General features: G+C 39.7%; 3 protein-coding genes and 1 pseudogene across 4 annotated transcripts; 3 read left to right on the top strand and 1 right to left on the bottom strand.

Annotated features, from left to right (window-relative positions):
- Nucleotides 1–517: 517 nt before the first annotated feature.
- Nucleotides 518–2,950, top strand: LOC147289580 (jagunal-like protein). Of its 2 annotated transcripts, none has more exons than XM_086237825.1 (6): nt 518–677; nt 834–889; nt 1,737–1,785; nt 1,938–2,044; nt 2,313–2,382; nt 2,465–2,950. In XM_086237825.1, exons 1-6 carry the CDS (start codon nt 596–598, stop codon nt 2,542–2,544), a joined length of 444 nt encoding a protein of 147 aa, XP_086093951.1. In that variant the 5' UTR covers nt 518–595; the 3' UTR covers nt 2,545–2,950. The 2 variants fall into 2 exon arrangements, with proteins under 2 accessions (XP_086093951.1, XP_086093950.1); XM_086237824.1 differs by having other exon boundaries at nt 519–677; nt 1,737–1,851.
- A 2,616-nt stretch (nt 2,951–5,566) lies between these two features.
- LOC147289579 (putative LRR receptor-like serine/threonine-protein kinase At3g47570) lies at nt 5,567–11,576 on the top strand. The gene is made up of 3 exons (XM_086235261.1): nt 5,567–5,776; nt 10,571–10,713; nt 10,997–11,576. The coding sequence occupies exons 1-3, from the start codon at nt 5,595–5,597 to the stop codon at nt 11,386–11,388; spliced, it is 717 nt and encodes a 238-aa protein (XP_086091387.1). The 5' UTR covers nt 5,567–5,594; the 3' UTR covers nt 11,389–11,576.
- A 456-nt stretch (nt 11,577–12,032) lies between these two features.
- LOC147289578 (uncharacterized) lies at nt 12,033–15,444 on the top strand. Its single transcript, XM_086235260.1, has 2 exons — nt 12,033–14,833; nt 14,930–15,444. Exons 1-2 carry the CDS (start codon nt 12,118–12,120, stop codon nt 15,268–15,270), a joined length of 3,057 nt encoding a protein of 1,018 aa, XP_086091386.1. The 5' UTR covers nt 12,033–12,117; the 3' UTR covers nt 15,271–15,444.
- Nucleotides 15,445–16,142: 698 nt separating this feature from the next.
- On the bottom strand, nt 16,143–17,079 carry LOC147289577 (21 kDa protein pseudogene; annotated as a pseudogene).
- Between the last annotated feature and the right edge of the window lie 1,657 nt (nt 17,080–18,736).

The raw sequence follows: 18,736 nt of genomic DNA, 5'->3' as shown, positions 1-18,736 counted from the left end.
CCAATAATCTACTTTCTCATCGAGTACAATTGTACAAATATTCAAGCTAAATGTTGAAATATATCTAATTACGCCTATAAGCTATATGTATCAGTAAACCAAATATTTTTACAAATTTCATTTGTTCTTTTTCCGAAAAAACTTATGATCAATTTATATACAAATTGTAACACTGGCAGAAATTAATACAAAGTCTTTTATAATGTAGCACTCACACTAATTAATGAATATACATCGTCAATAAAAATGAAATGAATATCCCAGAATTTTGAAGATTGGTGGTGCCTGTAAAATAGATTTTTTTTATGCAGCTGTTAAATCAGAACAAAAATGTTAGTAAACGCTGTAAACCCTTAAAAAGTGATAAATGAAAATTAAAAAATTTATCCATGCCAAAAAGATAAATTCCGAATATTTCAAAGGTCAATTTCGCAAAATTATTCATTTGAAAGATGAAAATGGAAATTAGAAAAATTAGAGCGGGCCCCTTTTATATTTCCAAAAGATTTAACATCAAAAGTTCAAAACCTCTCCGGTACGCCTGCGAGCTGTAGCGAAACCTGTCTCCAGTAGCAGACCGAAGAAGAAGAAGAAGATGCAGCAGAGAAAATCAGCATCGGGGAGGCCTACTGGAACTGATGGCTCCGATTTCAACTACCGCATGGTTGTTGACTCTCGTAAGCTTCATCATCTATTCTCTATAATCAGATAATCAATCCAATCCCCCCTCCCTTTTCTTTCTCTCACTTTCTCTGCATCCAAACAGATCTCTAAGTCCCCGAACTCTTTATACTGGGTCCTCTTATATTTGATTTGGTGTTATCGAATTCTAGGGTATCAAAAGGTAGCTCAAGGGAAATCTCGTCTCTACGCGCTGATTTTCACTCAGGTACTCAATTTCTCGATCTCTCTCAAATGTTGGCTTTGTGATTTCTAGAAGTAAATTTTTTATAATTTTTCATTGAATTTGGACCCAGCATTACTTTAATTTAGCGGTTTTTTTCTTTTTTGAAGTACAAATCGTATTTAACTGGGCTACCCAAAGCATAGGTTGATAATGTATGAATTCTTCAAGTAATTAATTATAGAAACCTAATTCTTGGTCATAATAGAGTCCAGCAGTTTGAGAAGTTCAAATAGAAATGAACAATCAATAGAGAACACAAGACAATTTACATAGTTTTGCCATAGTCCTATGTCCACAGGCGAAATTTGGCATAAACTACACTGGAAGTAGATAGTATATCATTTTCTCTCCCTCAACCGCATCTGCAATTCGCACAAACCCTATAGTTATAAATATACCCTTATATAGCTAGGTTATGCAGCAGAAGTAAACTAGGTCAAGTAGCCTCTTATTTCAATTGTGTTAGATATGGGAAATTTATATTTGGTCACACACTACAGATGCGTTGCACAAGTGGGTTGAATTCAAACCGCCAACTCAAAACATTTTGGTAGATATTTTTTTTCTTTTGTGATTTACCTGGCAGGTATAATGTTCAGTTCTGAGTAAACTGGCTTTGATGATCTAGGGTTAAGCATATTGTTTACGGCACTAACATAAGGATTAAGGTAACATATTTATCGGAAGGTTGAGTTTGGGTTCTATAATAGATTACAATTCAACTATCATATCTGATTATTGTTGAAGCTTCATTTCATTCATGAGGTCCTTTCAGTCCATCATTTTTAAATGGATTCTCTTTTGATCAGCATTTGCTCTGTTGCTGCAGGCTTGCATTCAATTGATAGGAGTCCTATACACAACACTAAATGGGGAAGGTCCTAATATGATTGCTATCTCATCTGTTTCTATTGGTTCTACTTCCCTGATAATTGGGGAGTTAGGTAGCTGCATGAATCCTGTAATTTACTTTCAAGTGACTTCAGTTTTTGTATTTGTTCTTATACTACCACTTTCTGTTGTGCCAAAGGTCGAAGGCGCAGCCGAGTGAGTTTGTTGAAAGTTTACATTGTTGCATCTTCTATTGGAACACTTCTCTCCATTGTGTCTGTTGCTAAGGGGAATTTAACATTAGAGGTAAGGTAGTTCTGTTCTATTTCCAACTCTTGATGAGAAACTTGGAAAAACTGTTAAGATACTTTTCAAGTTTTCATTTACAAGATTCTCATAGAAAAAAAAAAAAAAAAAAGCAGTTTTCATTGATGAGAGGGAAGGCCTGACATTGTAAAACTAATACATGGCTGCTGCGTTGCTGCCATTGTGTGTGTTTGTGGGAACATGAATTGTTTGTCATTTTCTTGTTATTGTTGGTACTCGCTAATTTTTCTATGAAATTGTCGAGTAGGTTCTCCAAAATCCAAGTAACTGGGAAAGAAAGAAGTTTGAACTTCTTGAGGCCACTCGCATTGTAATTGGTGAGATCTGTTCTCTTCTTTGTGTGATGCTAATAGACCTAAAGGTGGATGAAGTCTAAAATTTATGTTTTAAATTTCACAGGGTTCCTGGTACAGATATTTACAATCAGCACAATTATTTCTCTCATCAGTAACATGTCTCCACCAAAAAGAACCTCTTAACTGTGCCAAGGACTGGAGCATTTTCTTTTTCAAGTTAACTCGGGGTTCAAATTTTACAATTCCTGGAAGATAGTTTGATTACTTGATATTTTGACAGGACGCAGATCCAGTGAGCATGTTACATGTCATTATTAATGTTTAGAAAGAGAACAGTGATGGTAGGCATGTAATTTGATCCATTAATAGAAAGTGGATAGCATACTGTAACCAATAGTTGGTTTGTTGGTTGTCTGTGCATGCGTGGATTTTTATTTATTTATTTATTGTTTTTTGGTTTAGGTAACTGAAGGGAAATTGTCCAAGCTGTGCCCTGTTTTTATTATTTTGTTTTGATCTGCATGAATAAAAATGGTTATGAATGTGGTGATGGGCATTGAAATTTGAAATGTCACTGGTATTATGGCAAGCTTAGGATGTTTGAATTGGAATGCTGGGACCATGGATAATTGGACTTACGCCCTCAAACTGAGCCAAAGCAATGTCTTGGATAAGTTGCTGGACTACAACTGTAGAAGATGTTTTGATGGGCTTGGTGCTGCTTAGTGGCCAAGTAACATCAGTGGGTTGTACCGTGAACAGCACGTTGGGGTGGGTCTGACTCTGACCCCATGTGGCACAACCACAACCACGGTATTGTTTCCACATGTCTTGTTCAACAAAGTTATTTTCTTTTCCCTCTTTAAAGGCAATTAAAAACCATACTCTGAGAAATCAAACATATTATGAACTTGTCGTATAACTACTTAGTACACCAAGTTGGAAGTCAACACTAGGAAGAAAGTGAAGTCGTCTTTGGAAAAACAAGTCATCAGCGCTTGTCGATTTCTTGGAATTCCATCTCCTATCTAAGTCTTCCTCTAGTGTTATACACAAAAATGAGTGAGTGGCCTATATAAGAATCATTAGAAAACGCCAACAACAGTGAGTCGCCAGTTGGAAGAAAATGAAGGCCATAGTGAAGTGCTTCTTCCTATCCTATAAATTAGTTGGTCATGCCTCGAATGGGACTTACCAATTTCACAAACCAATACCCAACTCTGATTAGCATTTGCTCACCTCACGTTTAAATTTATTGTCATCCATGAAAATATGAAATGTAGTATCGGAACTTAAACTAAAAAATGGGGATTGTCTCCATGAAATTGAGCTTAATATGGAGAGCAGTTTTGCTCATCTCCTTTAACTCAAGTGTATGCTCACCTCTCATCTAAAATACTGCCACGTGTTTAAAAAACTAAGCATGAGTTAATCTATTGTATTTAATTATTTATGATGTTATAATGGTGAGAGAGAAAAATAATTTGACAATTCTTTTATTATTTTATCATTATCTTTTATTACTCAACTTTTTTTTATCACCTGTTAATTTCTCTTTTCTTTTTTATTTAATTATTTCTAATAATTTTTACTTTTTTTGTTTTTTTGCTCTTCTCCAGTACGCCTCTAGTACTCAAAAAATCACATCCATTTTTTTGGGTCTTCTCTTGTATACACATTTATCTATTTTTTTAATTAATTAAAAAATAAAATATTCTAACAACACATTTGCAATTCGAACAAAAAGCTCATTTGCAAAGTTTAATCTAAAATGTTGGCCAAACAAAAATCTAAAACAACTCATTTACATACATAAAAAATCCAATAAAAAAGTTACATGAGTTAAAAATAAAAAAATTATGTCGTTGCAACTATTCTTCTTTCTTCAAATGCTGCAACACCTTGGATTGACCTAAGAATTTGTTTGATCTGAAAAGGTCATGTATGAGACAAGAAAGAAGAATTCTTAGGCGAAAAAAAAAAAGGTGTTGTTGGATTATTTTTTTTAATTAATTAAAAAAATAGATAAAAGGTGTATACATGAGAAATTGACCCAAAAAAATTGGATGTGGTTTTTTGGGTACTGGAGGCTTATTAGAAAAGAGCAAAAAAGAAAAAGCAAAAATTATTAAATGCATGTGGTTTTTTAGATACTAGAGGCGTACTGTAGAAGAGCAAAAAAACAAAAGAAGCAAAAATTATTAGAAATAATTAAATAAAAGAGAAAATAAAAATTAATAGGTAATAAAAAAGTGAAAAAAGTTGAGTAATAAAAGATAAGGATAAAAGTAAAAAAGATTTGTCAAATTATTTTTCTCTCTCATCATTATAATATCACAAATAATTAAATACAATATATTAACTCATGATTAATTTTTTAAACACATGGCAGCATTTTAGATGGGAGGTGAGCATACACCTGAGTTAAAGGAGGTGAGCAAAACTGCTCTCCTTAATATGCTTGCTTAATATGAAAGGGATAAGAAAGCCGCCAAAGATATTTCTGATACCATAATTTTAGGGATCTCAAATTTAGGAATCAAATAAGGTCACGTGTTAATATTTTATTTGTCATGAAATAAATAAGTTTTTTTTTTTTTTTTTTGAGGCTGAAATAAATAAGTTCTTAGATAAGTAATGTAAAGAATCAATAAAACACTATCCTATCATTTGCGATCTAAATCAGAAGAAATTATCATGTAAAAAATTTAGAATTCCAAGCACTACTAGTTCATGAAGATAAAAAAAATATATATATAATTAAGAAAAATATCATAGGGTTCATGTGAGGGTGGGGACAATAATGTGCTAAATTGGCCAATCAAGTAGAGATAAGAGGTAGATGGCCAAACAATGCATTTTATTTTATTTTTTATAGTTCTTTAGATTTTAGGGAAAAAAAATAGCGTTTTCCTTATTACATTGTGGGGTGGTTTTCTATCTCTCTGTTTCTACATTATATTATAAAGATTGGAGCCATTGGTGAATTTGGTGTAATGTGGAATTTTGAATATTAACGTTTATAAAATCGTCAAGACTGAAAGCATTTGAAAGTATAAATATCGACAAAAATATTGATATCGAAATAAATTAGATTTCAACTAATCTTCACGGAAGCCCTTCAAGCAAATGAATTGTATATTTCTGAAAATAACGTTGGAGGTGCAATACCTCAAAAACTTATTGGCCTCAAAAACTTTGGTAATGATTTCAAGGCCCTGGTTTATGAGTTCATGGACAATGGAAGCTTAGAGGAGTGGTTGCATCCAACTATTGGAACAGAAGAGGTTAGTGACGCACCCAAGAATTTAACTCTTCTTCAGAGACTAGATATCGCCATTGATGTTGCTTGTGCACTAGATTATCTTCATAATCATTGTGAAACACCAATAGTTCATTGTGATCTCAAGCCAAGTGTCACGGTCCGCACATAGAGTTGTGCTTCCGTGACATTAATATGAGGCGTGGAGGGTCAAATGGCAAGAGAATGGCATTCGTTTGGCGAAGAGTGGCCGGGTTGCGCGCGTAGAAGGGTAATTTCGTAATTTGGCTGTTTCGGGGTCTTCCGGTGGGAATTTGGAAAATCTAAAAATACCGGTAAATCTAGGAGGTTGAAACGAGTCCAACGCAACTGACGGTTCGTCAATCGAAGTTCGGATGAATTAATTATGGCCAATTATGACTCCTCGCGCAAGTTGATGTTTCCTCCTGCTTTGTGAAGAAAGTCATAAAATGCTTTTTAGAGGGGGAGACATGGTGTCAAGCTCTCCACCACCCTCGACGCCCACACCCATGGAGCGTTAAGTGAGCTACTCTAGGAACCTGTGGGGACCTAGGGGGCGGGTACATGACTTCCGGAGGGCGGTCATGTGTCTCCGATGGACAGGAGGTCCCACGGACAGTACAAGCGAGCGGGAGTGCTTGTATTGCACTGGGCGCGCGCACACGAGGCTACGAGGGGAATTCCTTTATGCCGCGCCGTATGTACAACACGTCGACTACATGTGAACTCCCGGAGACTTCATGGTGCACAGTGGCCATGTAGTACTCAACGAGGGCATCGGCTTGGGTTCGGCCATGCACAATATATGATGCTAGCAGGCACAGGAGGGGCGACCCCGTGCCAACGAGAGAAAGCTAATGTGGGGCATCGGAGAAGAGTTGCTCACTCGGGTGGCATGCTTGCAGGTTGGCTTGCATGTTCAACTCGAGGAAAGGACTATGGGCGCGAGCTAGCCCTTAGTTCCAGGACAAATGGGATGTGAAACAAAGTAAGACCCGACATGTGAGAATGGAATGCCGGCATCATAAGAACCTATCGATCGGGCGAGTGTCTTGGCTGAGAACCTTGACACAAGGAAGCAATCGTATAGTCGCTACGAGCGAGACTCGAGATGAGTAGTTCTTATTGGCAAACCTCAAGAAGGCAACGAATGGGTCTATATCTTGAAAAGAGTAAAGAGAAAGGATGGCTGGCCTTGATTCAGAGGAATCTTGGCGTTGCACGGGCAAATTCCGCTGCGTAAAAAGTGAGCCCGTGACAGTTGGTATTAGAGCCAGGTTGGTCAAGAATGGCCAAGTTGGGGACAACGCTAACTTGAATGGTGTTGACAAACGAAGATGTCGGGGCCACATCTGTAGTGAAAGAGAACCCCAAGTCCAAAGAGTGAGACAAAGAGAAGCCCACAGAGGGCAAGTTGAAACCAATGGATGGGCAACAGTGACACTGTCCTGCGAGCAAGTCAGAGAACAATGTGCAGAGGCACAAAACAAGCAAGAGAACAATGTACAGAGGCACCAAACAAGCAAGAGAACATCGTACAGAGGTACCGAGCAAGTAATGGAACAAAAGTGCGGAAGCACCCAATGAGAAAATGGGCTAGAGTGAAGCCCCAATGAAGAGACATGTTTAACGGGAGCGTTGACACCTATGACAGACTAGTGCATTGTGCAAGGAGGAGTCACAAGAGCTTGAGAGTCGAAGTTGCGCATTCTTCCTTAGATTCTTATAAGCCGTCGTAGTGGCGCATTGATCTATTGAAGCATGTAAGCCGCTAGAGGAGCGCATGGGTTTAGAAGTACCTTGTAAGCCGCGTTGGTGTGCTGCTCTTGTGATAGTCGAGTTCATGTAAGTCGCGACAGTTATCATATGGTTGCCAACGATCTTATTGAGATATCAAGACATGCAAAGAAGCAAACATTGTGCAAATCAGTTAAAATGAAGGCACCTTAGTGCAGAGGCACATAAGGGAGCAAGAAGCTACACAAGAGTAAAAAAGCCACAGGAAAGTTGCAAGAGGCAACATACTGAGCACAACAAAGGTGAAGAGTCTGAGAAAGAGCAAAACAAGAGGCGAAAGAGCCGATATACGACCACGAGGGTCGAACAAGATAAGAGGTAAAGGCCATGAGAGCCAAGTACTCAAGAAGCGAAGGCCATGAGGGCCAAATACACAGAAGTGAAGGCCATGAGGGCTGAGTAGAATTAAGATGAGACCACGAAGGTCGAACGGGATAAAGGTAAAGGCCAAGAGGGCCAAGTACATAGAAGTAAAGGCTGCGAGGGCCATGTACACAACACTGAGGGCCACGAGGGCCAAATACACAGAAGCGAAGATCATGAGGATCAAATACACAGAAGTGAAGGCCATGAGGGCCAAATACATAGAAGCGAAGGCCATGAGGGCCAAATACACAGAAGTGAAGACCACGAGGGTCGAATAGAAGAAACTAAAGGCCACGAAGGCCGAATAGAATAAGCTGAAGGTCACGAGGGCCAAATCCACTGAAGCGAAGGCCACGAGGGCCAAGTACACAGGAAACAACGAAGTGGACAGAGTTCATGCCTGCTCTACTTGAGGGACATGCGGTGGATCACTTGTGATGTGTAAGCGGGGTGCTACAAGAGTGTAGTAGGTTAGAGAACCTCGCCCAGAGGGGCGCATTTCCTTCAGAACTTGTGAGACAATTGCAGGGACATCAAGTGGAGTTTGTGTTGAGCCATGTTCCAATGTACAGTTATTGACAGAAGTGTTGATAGCAAAAGTGGGGGAGCCCAAGAATGTAAACACAAGGGATGCACAGAGGTGCACAACAAGAGGCAGATGGGGACAAGTACATCCCAGCTTAAGTAGGGGAGCCCACGAGAGCACATCAGCGTCAAACGCACAGAGGTGCACATCAAGAGGCAACTTGAAATGTATAATCCTTAGCTTAAGTGGGGGAGCCCACGAGAAGCGGTAGAGTCAAACGCACAGAGGTGCATTACAAGAGATACTCACCGAGGGACAAGAGATAGTGCTGGTAAGTGGATCTGCGAGGGTGAAACTACAACAGGGGTTGTTCAGCTCAGTAACTTGTGCATGACTTCTGCTACGGGGTCTAGTATGTGAGAGGACGAAGCCTTGTGGTACGACGGTTGTGTCAAGGAGTTGACTGGTGCCAGTAAGTGAGGCAATTAAGTGCCAAAAGAAGACCAGAGAAAAGAAGAAGAGCCGAGATGGGGAAGGAACCAGTAATGCAGGAATGCAATGGGTCCTTGTCACTACGAATGAGCATGAGGGTGCCGTAGAAGAGTGCGGTTAGCTTTCAAGCTACACCCGGCGGGGTGCATCTCTCTTTGAGTGGAGTTGAACAAGAAGTACATGCGACTCCAAGTCCAAGAGTGGATTCATTTATGCTCAGATGAACCATCAAACAGCTTTGGGAGAAATTCTATGTCCTAGAGTGGACTTATTGAAGCTCAGAGGAGCAATTCAAGGAGTACGGTGAGTACAATCATATCCAGGAGTGGACACTTTGAAGCTCGAAGGAGCAAACTGGCTATAGAAGTGGTGGAGTCATATCAACATTGAGTTCAGGCAGAGGAGAATGAAGTTGGGTGAATGCTTCGGTACATGTCTTTGCCCCCAAGTCCAGGAGTGGGCGCGAGAAGGTCGTCACAGAGGTGATTCTACAAAGGTAGAGGGACAGTATTCGTTGCTATCAACCCTAATGGAGTAAGGAGGCCTAATGAGCATTTTGAGCAAAGCTGGAGGCACGTCGATGAGGGCATCGACATGATAAGTGGGGGAGGATGTCACGGTTCGCACATAGAGTTGTGCTTCCGTGACATTAATATGAGGCGTGGAGGGTCAAATGGCGAGAGAATGGCATTCGTTTGGCGAAGAGTGGCCGGGTTGAGCGCGTAGAAGGGTAATTTCGTCATTTGGCTGTTTCGGGGTCTTCCGGTGGGAATTTGGAAAATCTAAAAATACCGGTAAATTCAGGAGGTCGAAACGAGTCCAACGCAACTGACGGTTCGTCAATCGGAGTTCGGATGAATTAATTATGGCCAATTATGACTCCTCGCGCAAGTTGATGTTTCCTCCTGCTTTGTGAAGAAAGTCATAAAATGCTCTTTAGAGGGGGAGACATGGTGTCAAGCTCTCCACCACCCCCGACGCCCACACCCATGAAGCGTTAAGCGAGCTACTCTAGGAACCTGTGGGGACCTAGAGGGCGGGCACATGACTTCCGGAGGGCGGTCATGTGTCTCCATGGGACAGGAGGTCCCACGGACAGTACAAGCGAGCGGGAGTGCTTGTATTGCGCTGGGCGCGCGCACACGAGGCTACGAGGGGAATTCCTTTATGCCGCGCCGTATGTACAACACGTCGACTACATGTGAACTCCCGGAGACTTCATGGTGCACAGTGGCCATGTAGTACTCAACGAGGGCATCGGCTTAGGTTCGGCCATGCACAATATATGATGCTAGCAGGCATGGGAGGGGCGACCCCGTGCCAACGAGAGAAAGCTAATGTAGGGCATCGGAGAAGAGTTGCTCACTCGGGTGGCATGCTTGCAGGTTGGCTTGCATGTTCAACTCGAGGAAAGGACTATGGGCGCGAGCTAGCCCTTAGTGCCAGGACAAATGGGATGTGAAACAAAGTAAGACCCGACATGTGAGAATGGAATGCCGGCGTCATAAGAACCTATCGATCGGGCGAGTGTCTTGGCTGAGAACCTTGACACAAGGAAGCAATCGCATAGTTGCTACGAGCGAGACTCGAGATGAGTAGTTCTTGTTGGCAAACCTCAAGAAGGCAACGAATGGGTCTATATCTTGAAAAGAGTAAAGAGAAAGGATAGCTGGCCTTGATTCAGAGGAATCTTGGCGCCGCACGGGCAAATTCCGCTGCGTAAAAAGTGAGCCCGTGACACCAAGCAATGTTCTTTTGGACAATGAATTGACTGGACGTGTTGCTGACTTTGGGCTGGTGAGATTTCTCTTAAAGCTAACTAGTGACATTTCTGCTAATCAAACAAGATCTATTGGGATAAGAGGCACAATTGGTTATGCTGCTCCAGGTAATTAAATATCCTATATGTTTCACTTGTTCCTTTCTTCTTTTACCTAGGCAGGAAAAACAAATAATTGATAATTTACATATATAGTTCAATACTTCAATGAGTTCATGTTGCAAAACAAAGAAAAATGTATATGCCCTCATTTCCACACAAAAATTGTGTTTGCTATTTATCTGGGTTTCTTTTCACTCAAAGCCTGTTGAATCTCACATAATTCAAATAGAGCAATTTTAGTTTATTATTTACAGTCTCCTGAAAATGTGTTGTGATGTTTGAACTGTAGAGTATGGTATGGGAAGTGAGGTTGCAACAAATGGGGATGTCTACAGCTTTGGCATTCTCTTGTTAGAGATGTTTACAGGGAAGAGGCCCACTGACAACATGTTTAGTGACAGCTTGAACCTTCATAAATTTGTGAATATGGCTTTCCCTCAGCGAGTTATAGAGATTGCAGACTCTTTACTTGTTCAAGGAGGAAATGTAAGTACAAGCACCAGCAACACTCCCAATCAATCCAGTTCCAGTTCCAGCATAAGAGATCAAAAATTGAAAGAGTGCTTGAGTTTGATATTTGGAATTGGAATCGCTTGTTCTGCAGAATCGCCAAGAGACCGAAAGGGTATCAGTGATGTTGTATCTCAATTGAATTCCATTAGGGACACTCTTCTGGCATAGAAACTCTTGTTTACATATCAACTCTGTTTTCATTTTCTTAGTTTGAGCCACATCTTGAAATAATTTATGTACGAATTTACTTTTTTAAAATTATGTAATAATTGTATCTGTAATTTTAGTCTCATATTCAATGTATCACATCACATCCATCTGTAAGTATCTTTAATTTTTTCTGAATAAAATCAATGGTGTGCCAAGTGTAGTGTGGAAATTATGAAAAGATATTTGTGTAAAACCCACTATTATTGATTTCAATGTTTTTGACTTTGGTGGCCCTATCCATAATCCACTCACTGGATTTTGTTCGTGTATCTGGATTCTGGAGTATTTGAAGTTTGAAGTCAGCAATCTCAGCCGTGGGTAATTAGGTGGGGTGGCCTTTAGTAATGATAGCTTTGCCGTTCCGCTCAATTTCTCAAGTCGTTTTGCTATCTTAAGCGGGGCCCACCTTGAAGTGCCAACACCACGGGCGAAAAGACTGTAGCTACGCATCACGGGTCGTCGCAACTCGCAAGTGAAGACTGTGAAGTCGGCTTTGGAAAAATTAGTCAACACAACAGTTTGTCGTTACTATCTTTCTCTCCTATAAGTTAGTTTCTCATGCCTCAGAAGGAACTTAGCAATTTCACAACCCACTCCTTCTTACCAATTTCACAACCCAATAGGGCCAATACCCAATACCCAATACTCTCTCTCTCTCACTGTCTCACATTAATTACCCAATTCAAAATGGAGGTTTTGGTTGTCAAATTGATCTTAACATACTCACTTTGTAATGCAATATTTTTTTGTTGTTGCAGCTATCCCTTAACCACAGACCCCAAGAGGTTGACATTGAAAGGGAATGAAACGGACAGACTCGCATTGCTAGCCATCAAAGCCCAAATAAAGCATGACCCGGGTCGGGTTTTGAGCTCCTGGAACGAATCCATTCACTTCTGTTCCTGGCACGGCATCACTTGCAGTCGAAGAAACCACCAGAGGGTCACTGTGCTGGACCTAGAGTCCCAGAACTTGGTGGGGTCCATATCCCCCCACATTGGAAATCTAAGCTTTCTAACCAAACTATACCTCGAAAACAATAGCTTTAGTCATCAAATCCCTCCAGAAATTGGTCATTTGCGTAGATTGCAGGTATTACGTCTAGACAACAACTCACTTACTGGGTCTGTTCCTGTCAACATATCCAACTGCTTCAACCTCATCAATCTTGATTTCGGTGACAATAACTTGGTGGGTCAAATTCCTTCAGAACTCAAATCCTTGTCTAAGCTTCAAAAACTTGTTCTCCAGTTTAATCATTTGACAGGGGTGGTCCCTCCTTCATTGGGCAACCTTTCATCTCTTGAAGTACTTGCTCTTACTGATAACAACTTGTTGGGGCACATCCCTGAATCTCTAGGCCTATTGAAAAAGTTGATATTTTTCTCATTGGCCAAAAATAAATTGTCTGGTACCATCCCTCCCTCCATTTATAACCTCTCTGCTCTTGTTACTTTTTCTGTAGCAGAAAACAAAATTCAAGGGACTATTCCCACGGACTTGGTCAACACTCTTCCCAATCTCCAAGTATTTGAATTTTTCGCCAACCAGTTTACTGGGTCCATTCCTCTGTCAATTTCCAATGCAACAAGTCTAGACACATTTGAAGTTTCGGATAACAAACTAACCGGGCAGATCCCGGATTTGGGAAACCTTCACAACCTCCTGTATTTCAACATCCAATTTAATCATCTGGGAAGCGGTAAAGATGGTGACTTGGGTTTTCTCTCAGGCTTGAGCAACGCCACAGAGTTGCAGTGGTTGGTTTTGAACAATAACAATTTTGGAGGGACCTTGCCCACTTCAATATCCAATCTGTCAACCAAGCTTGAAATTCTTGTGGTTGAATCAAACCAACTACATGGGAGTATACCAGCTGGAATAGGGAATCTGGTCAACTTGGGGTTGTTGACTATGGGGAAAAATTCCTTCACAGGTAACATCCCCAATGAGATAGGGAAGCTTTCAAGGCTTGTGGAGTTGGATATTCCAAACAACCAATTATCAGGGAGACTTCCATCCTCTCTAGGAAATTTAACCATGTTAACCACACTCTTATTGCAAGGAAATAATTTCCAGGGCAACATCCCTTTAAGCCTAGGGGAATGCCACTCGCTGCTCGAATTCGATCTTTCTCAAAATAACCTTAATGGCACAATACCTACACAAGTTATTGGCCTCCCCTCCCTATCAATTTCTTTGAACTTTTCGAGAAACCACTTGTTTGGTGCCCTTCCCATAGAGGTTGGAAAGTTGACGAATCTAGGTGCATTGGATGTTTCTGATAATATGTTATCTGGAGAACTTCCGAGTAGCATTGGTAGTTGTGTGAGTTTAGAAGTCCTTCATTTGCAAGGCAACTACTTCAAGGGGCACATTCCTTCATCCATGGTTTCGTTGAGAGGGATCCGAGATTTAGATCTTTCTCGAAACAATTTGTCCGGTGAAATCCCAAAATTTTTAGAGCGCTTTGGCTTGAAGAACCTCAACCTGTCTTTCAATGAGTTTTGGGGAGCAATACCAAATGAAGGTGTTTTTAAAAATGCAAGTGCGATTTCAATTGTTGGAAACACTAGGCTCTGTGGTGGTGTTGCTAATCTCCAGCTGCCCAAATGCAACTCTAAAGAGTCCAACAGAGGAAGATTGTCTCCTATCTTGAAGGTAGTAGTCTCTACAGTATCTGCGTTTTCTCTTCTAGGAATAGCAATTATGCTGTATTTTTTATTTCTTTCTTCATCAAGAAAGAAAAACAAAGAAACTTCATCAAGCAATTTGGGGAACTCTGCTTTGCAAGTGTCATATGCCACTCTCCTAAAAGCTACTGATGGGTTTTCTTCTGCTAATTTGATTGGTGTGGGTAGCTTTGGGTCTGTGTACAAAGGAGTGTTTGAAGATGATAGCTCTCGGCTTGTTGCAGTGAAAGTGTTTAACATGTTACGCCAAGGAGCTTCTAAGAGTTTCATAGCTGAATGTGAGGCGTTGAGAAATATCAGGCATCGAAATCTTGTCAAGATTATAACAGCATGTTCAAGTGTTGATTATCGTGGTAATGATTTCAAGGCTTTGGTTTATGAGTTCATGGACAACGGGAGCTTAGAAGAGTGGCTGCATCCAACTTCTGGAACTGTAGAGGTAAGAGCCGCGCCAAAGAATTTAGATCTTCTTCAAAGGCTAGACATTGCCATTGATGTTGCTTGTGCACTGGATTATCTTCATAATCATTGTGAAACACCGATAGTGCATTGTGATCTGAAGCCAAGCAATGTTCTTTTGGATAAAGAATTGACTGGACATGTTTCTGACTTTGGACTTGCAAGATTTCTCTCAAATTTAACCAGTAACATTATTGCAAATGACACAAGTTCCATTGGAATAAGAGGTTCCATTGGTTATGCTGCTCCAGGTAAACATCCTCATATGCTTATTCACAGTTTTCTTTCTCCTTTTTCGCTCTTAAATAATTCAAATAGTGTTTTGCATTGTGATGTTTGAACTGTAGAGTATGGTATGGGAAGTGAAGTGTCAACATATGGAGATGTCTACAGCTTTGGCATTCTCTTATTAGAGATGTTTACAGGGAAGAGACCCACTGACGGCATGTTTAGTGATGGCTTAAACCTGCATAATTTTGTGAAGATGGCTTTCCCTGAGCAAGTCACAGAGATTGCAGATTCGCTGCTTCTTCAACGAGGCACCAACGAAACTCCTAAAGTGGAGGAGTGCTTGAGTTTGATATTTAGAATTGGAATCATGTGTTCTGCTGAATCCCCAACAGACCGAAAAGATATTAGTTTTGTTGCATCTGAATTGCATTCCATTAGGGACACTCTTCTTGGATAGAAACTTTTTGTTACGTACTGTGATGTTTGGTAGCTTTTTGAGGCATATCTATTGATCAAAGCGAATGCATTGCTAGTCATTTTGCAACATTTATGATCCTCTGCTTCTACACCAGTCTTCACATTCCCGGTCATCATATTACCTAATAACAACAGCATTTTCTTTGTCTTGGTATCTTTATTTGATTTGTACTGCATCAACCTGACTTGCAGCAAATTGCAATCTGATTCGAATTTCTAACAAAAGTGCATCAAAACCAAACACTCTAACTTAATTGCCTTTTGGGCTTTAATGAAATCATTTCTTCAACTCTGTTTTCATTTGGGGTTGCCATAGGCAAGTTGATGAACCTGACTTGTGTTAGCTAGCTTGGACCATATTTCAATTCAAGAAAACAACATTATGAATGGCTGCCAAAAGAAACCACTGGCCTTATTTATCATGTGACTCCTAATCTTTGTAAATTATTGGGATTTTATTGTATTGCAATCAAAGGTTTTGTTAATATCATGATGGAGATTGTACATTTCTAGGCTTCTAGCAAATAAGACATCCAAGAGCTGGGACCCTGGGACCCTGACCACACATCCTCCAATTATATAAAAATTGATAAGTAGCCTGTCACCATCTCATAAAAGATACCAAGTCAAATCCCAAATGGGTCCTTCGGATCTTCTTATCTTCTCTCCCTTCCACTCGCTAGTTATTTACTTGTAAGTTGTAACTTTTTGGGTTTTCATCTATATGGGAAACTTTTGTAAATTAGTCATTTTTCACTTACATGAAAGGTTTAAACGCTTTTTTAAAAGTTTTAAAAGTATAAGCACTCGATAGGATGGATTTGAGATGATATACAAAGGCAAACACCATCTAAAACACATGAATTTGCAACTTAAGCATTTATATGTACAATTACAATACCACCTTATCCACATCATATATGTAAATCTATCTCAGTATCTAAGCACCATGCATATCTTAAAGACTACGAAGAGCCACACGTACAATTCGAGTGTAGCAGCTTAGAACACACAACTTTTGTATCAAACAGTTGCAAGCATATATCTTCCTAGCTAGTTCCTACAAAAATATCTTATAGTAATTTAATTGATCTCAATCATGAAGAGTACTGGTTGATCCATTCAACCATGAATTGAAGCGTATCTGTTGATCAAAGCCAAGGCATTGCTAGTCAATTGTGCAATATTAACAATCAGGCCCCTGACAACAGTCTTCAAATTCCCATTCATCCCATTCCCTTCAAACCCATCAGAGCATGTGGTCTCATCAGTCAAAGCAGCACTGACCCAAGTCTGTATGTCACTTATCATAAGCTCAAAATCAGAGCTCCTAAAGTGACCCATCTCAGCTATGGACCTTCTGAGCTCGTCCACTGAGTCACTCAACACTTCAACACAGTCCCTCATGGCAGCAACTTCTCTAGGCTTCATGCCATGTCTTTGGGACAGCCTTGACATCATGATAGAGGTTTGTTTAGCAGACGAAAGTGTCACATTAAGGGCTGCACTTGCCATGAGTTTGGGACTTGTTTGGATTGCGCTTGAGTGGCTTGAGAGGGAAGTGAGGCAGAGTTTTGGGTAGGTTGTTGCACTGCAGGATGTTTTAATGAATTGGGTGTTGGTTTTGGGAACTGCAAGGTCTCTAGCTGCTGAGGCTGGGTAGAATATGCAGCAACTAATGAAAAGTGTTGTGAAAAGGGATGTGAGGAAATGTTTAGCAGATGAGGATTCCATATCTGAATTTCTCTGTTTTTTCAATTTAGAAGTCAGTGAAGTGATGAGAGTAAGGAGGGAAAGTTACCAATTTATAGACCAATTTACACAAATAAAAATAAATAAATAAATCATGTAGATAATCCTAATTTCCCAAGTCTTAAAAGGCATACCAGAAAAATCTTTTTTGGGGACCCAAAATTAAGCTAAGAGACATCCGTTGTTGACACGATATGGGCTTGCAAGTCGGTTTTCCGCCGCAATTGGGTCAATTTGGGTGTAAAGCAAAGTGAAAGAAAAGACAGTAGACTCGTAGTTATCTAAATCTTATAACGAATACCATTCCAACTTGATCGGTGACGCATTCGACTTATATCTGTCTGTCTTCCCGCAACTTCAGCATTTCAGTCAACTTCAGCATTAAATCCTCCTTTCCCCATTTGGAGCATTGTAAAACGAATTCATCGCATCAAAGGGATAAGGGATAAGAAAGCCGCCAAAGATATTTCTGATACCATAATTTTAGGGATCTCAAATTTAGGAATCAAATAAGGTCACGTGTTAATATTTTATTTGTCATGAAATGAATAAGTTTTTTTTTTTTTTTTTGAGGCTGAAATAAATAAGTTCTTTGGTAAGTAATGTAAAAAATCAATAAAACACTATCCTATCATTTGCGATTTAAATCAGAAAAAATTATCATGTAATAAATTTAGAATTCCAAGCACTACTAGTTCATGAACATAAAATATATATATATATATAATTAAGAAAAATATCATAGGGTTCATTAGGAATGATTCATGTGAGGGTGGGAACAATAATGTGCTAAATTGGCCAATCAAGTAGAGATAGGAGGTAGATGACCAAATAATGCATTTTTCTTTTTTATAGTTCTTTAGATTTTAGGGAAAACAATAGCGCTTTCCTTATTACATTGTTCCTTATTACATTGTGGGGTGGTTTCCTATCTCTCTGTTTATACATTATATTATAAAGATTGGAGTCTTTGGTGAATTTGGTGTAATGTGGAATTTTGAATATTAACGTATGAATGTATAATCGTCAAGATTGAAAGCATTTGAAAGTATAAAAATATTGATATCAAAATAAATTAGATTTCAACTGATAGAAGCAGGGCCGGCCCTGAGCATGGGTCAGGGAGTGCGGCCGCACAGAGCCCCAAATCTAAGGACACCCAGAAAATTTTTAGTATGTACGAAATAGGTACACGTAATGAAATTGAGTTTAGTTTGTGTAGTTAGGCGTTAACCTTTCAAAAAAGAGGCCCATTTTTTAATCTTCGAAAGGTTTTTGACTTTTAACTAATTTTTTTACACTTTTGAATATGTGGCTGAGTCAGGCGACTCAGGCTCAGACCCCAATAAAACTCTGCCCATTTAGAAGTATGGTCCTCACTATTAGAAGTCTAGGCCTCACTGTGAGACCCAAAATTTTCCAAATTTATTTTGGGATTTTTCTTTAATTTCTAGAATTTTTCTAGAAATTTGTTTGGCGGAAAATCGTATTTTTCACCTTAAGCTTTAATTGTTTGACCAACTTTGACTAGAGTTTTGACCCAAGTTAGACCTTTAAAAGGTGGTACTTTTACTCACGAACCCAACGGAGCAAGTCTCGTATTATTCCGAGTCCGGGAGATTATTTTATGAATTTTCCAAAATTTCATTTTTTAAAAGCATTTTATCTTAGTTTGTGGAGCTTGAAATTTTCGA

This window comes from Dryas octopetala, chromosome 3, assembly GCF_963921425.1.
Source record: "Dryas octopetala chromosome 3, drDryOcto1.1, whole genome shotgun sequence".
Taxonomy (NCBI): domain Eukaryota; kingdom Viridiplantae; phylum Streptophyta; class Magnoliopsida; order Rosales; family Rosaceae; genus Dryas; species Dryas octopetala.
The sequence above is the reverse complement of the archived record's forward strand: the minus strand, read 5'-3'. Positions and strand labels throughout refer to the sequence as shown.

Coding starts and splice junctions, on each gene's coding strand:
- LOC147289580 (XM_086237824.1), top strand. CDS start 596: ATGCAGCAGAGAAAATCAGCATCGGGGAGGCCTACTGGAACTGATGGC. Junction 678..833: donor CCGCATGGTTGTTGACTCTC/GTAAGCTTCATC, acceptor ATCGAATTCTAG/GGTATCAAAAGGTAGCTCAA. Junction 2,383..2,464: donor GGCCACTCGCATTGTAATTG/GTGAGATCTGTT, acceptor TAAATTTCACAG/GGTTCCTGGTACAGATATTT.
- LOC147289579 (XM_086235261.1), top strand. CDS start 5,595: ATGGACAATGGAAGCTTAGAGGAGTGGTTGCATCCAACTATTGGAACA. Junction 5,777..10,570: donor CATTGTGATCTCAAGCCAAG/TGTCACGGTCCG, acceptor CGTGACACCAAG/CAATGTTCTTTTGGACAATG. Junction 10,714..10,996: donor AATTGGTTATGCTGCTCCAG/GTAATTAAATAT, acceptor TTTGAACTGTAG/AGTATGGTATGGGAAGTGAG.
- LOC147289578 (XM_086235260.1), top strand. CDS start 12,118: ATGGAGGTTTTGGTTGTCAAATTGATCTTAACATACTCACTTTGTAAT. Junction 14,834..14,929: donor CATTGGTTATGCTGCTCCAG/GTAAACATCCTC, acceptor TTTGAACTGTAG/AGTATGGTATGGGAAGTGAA.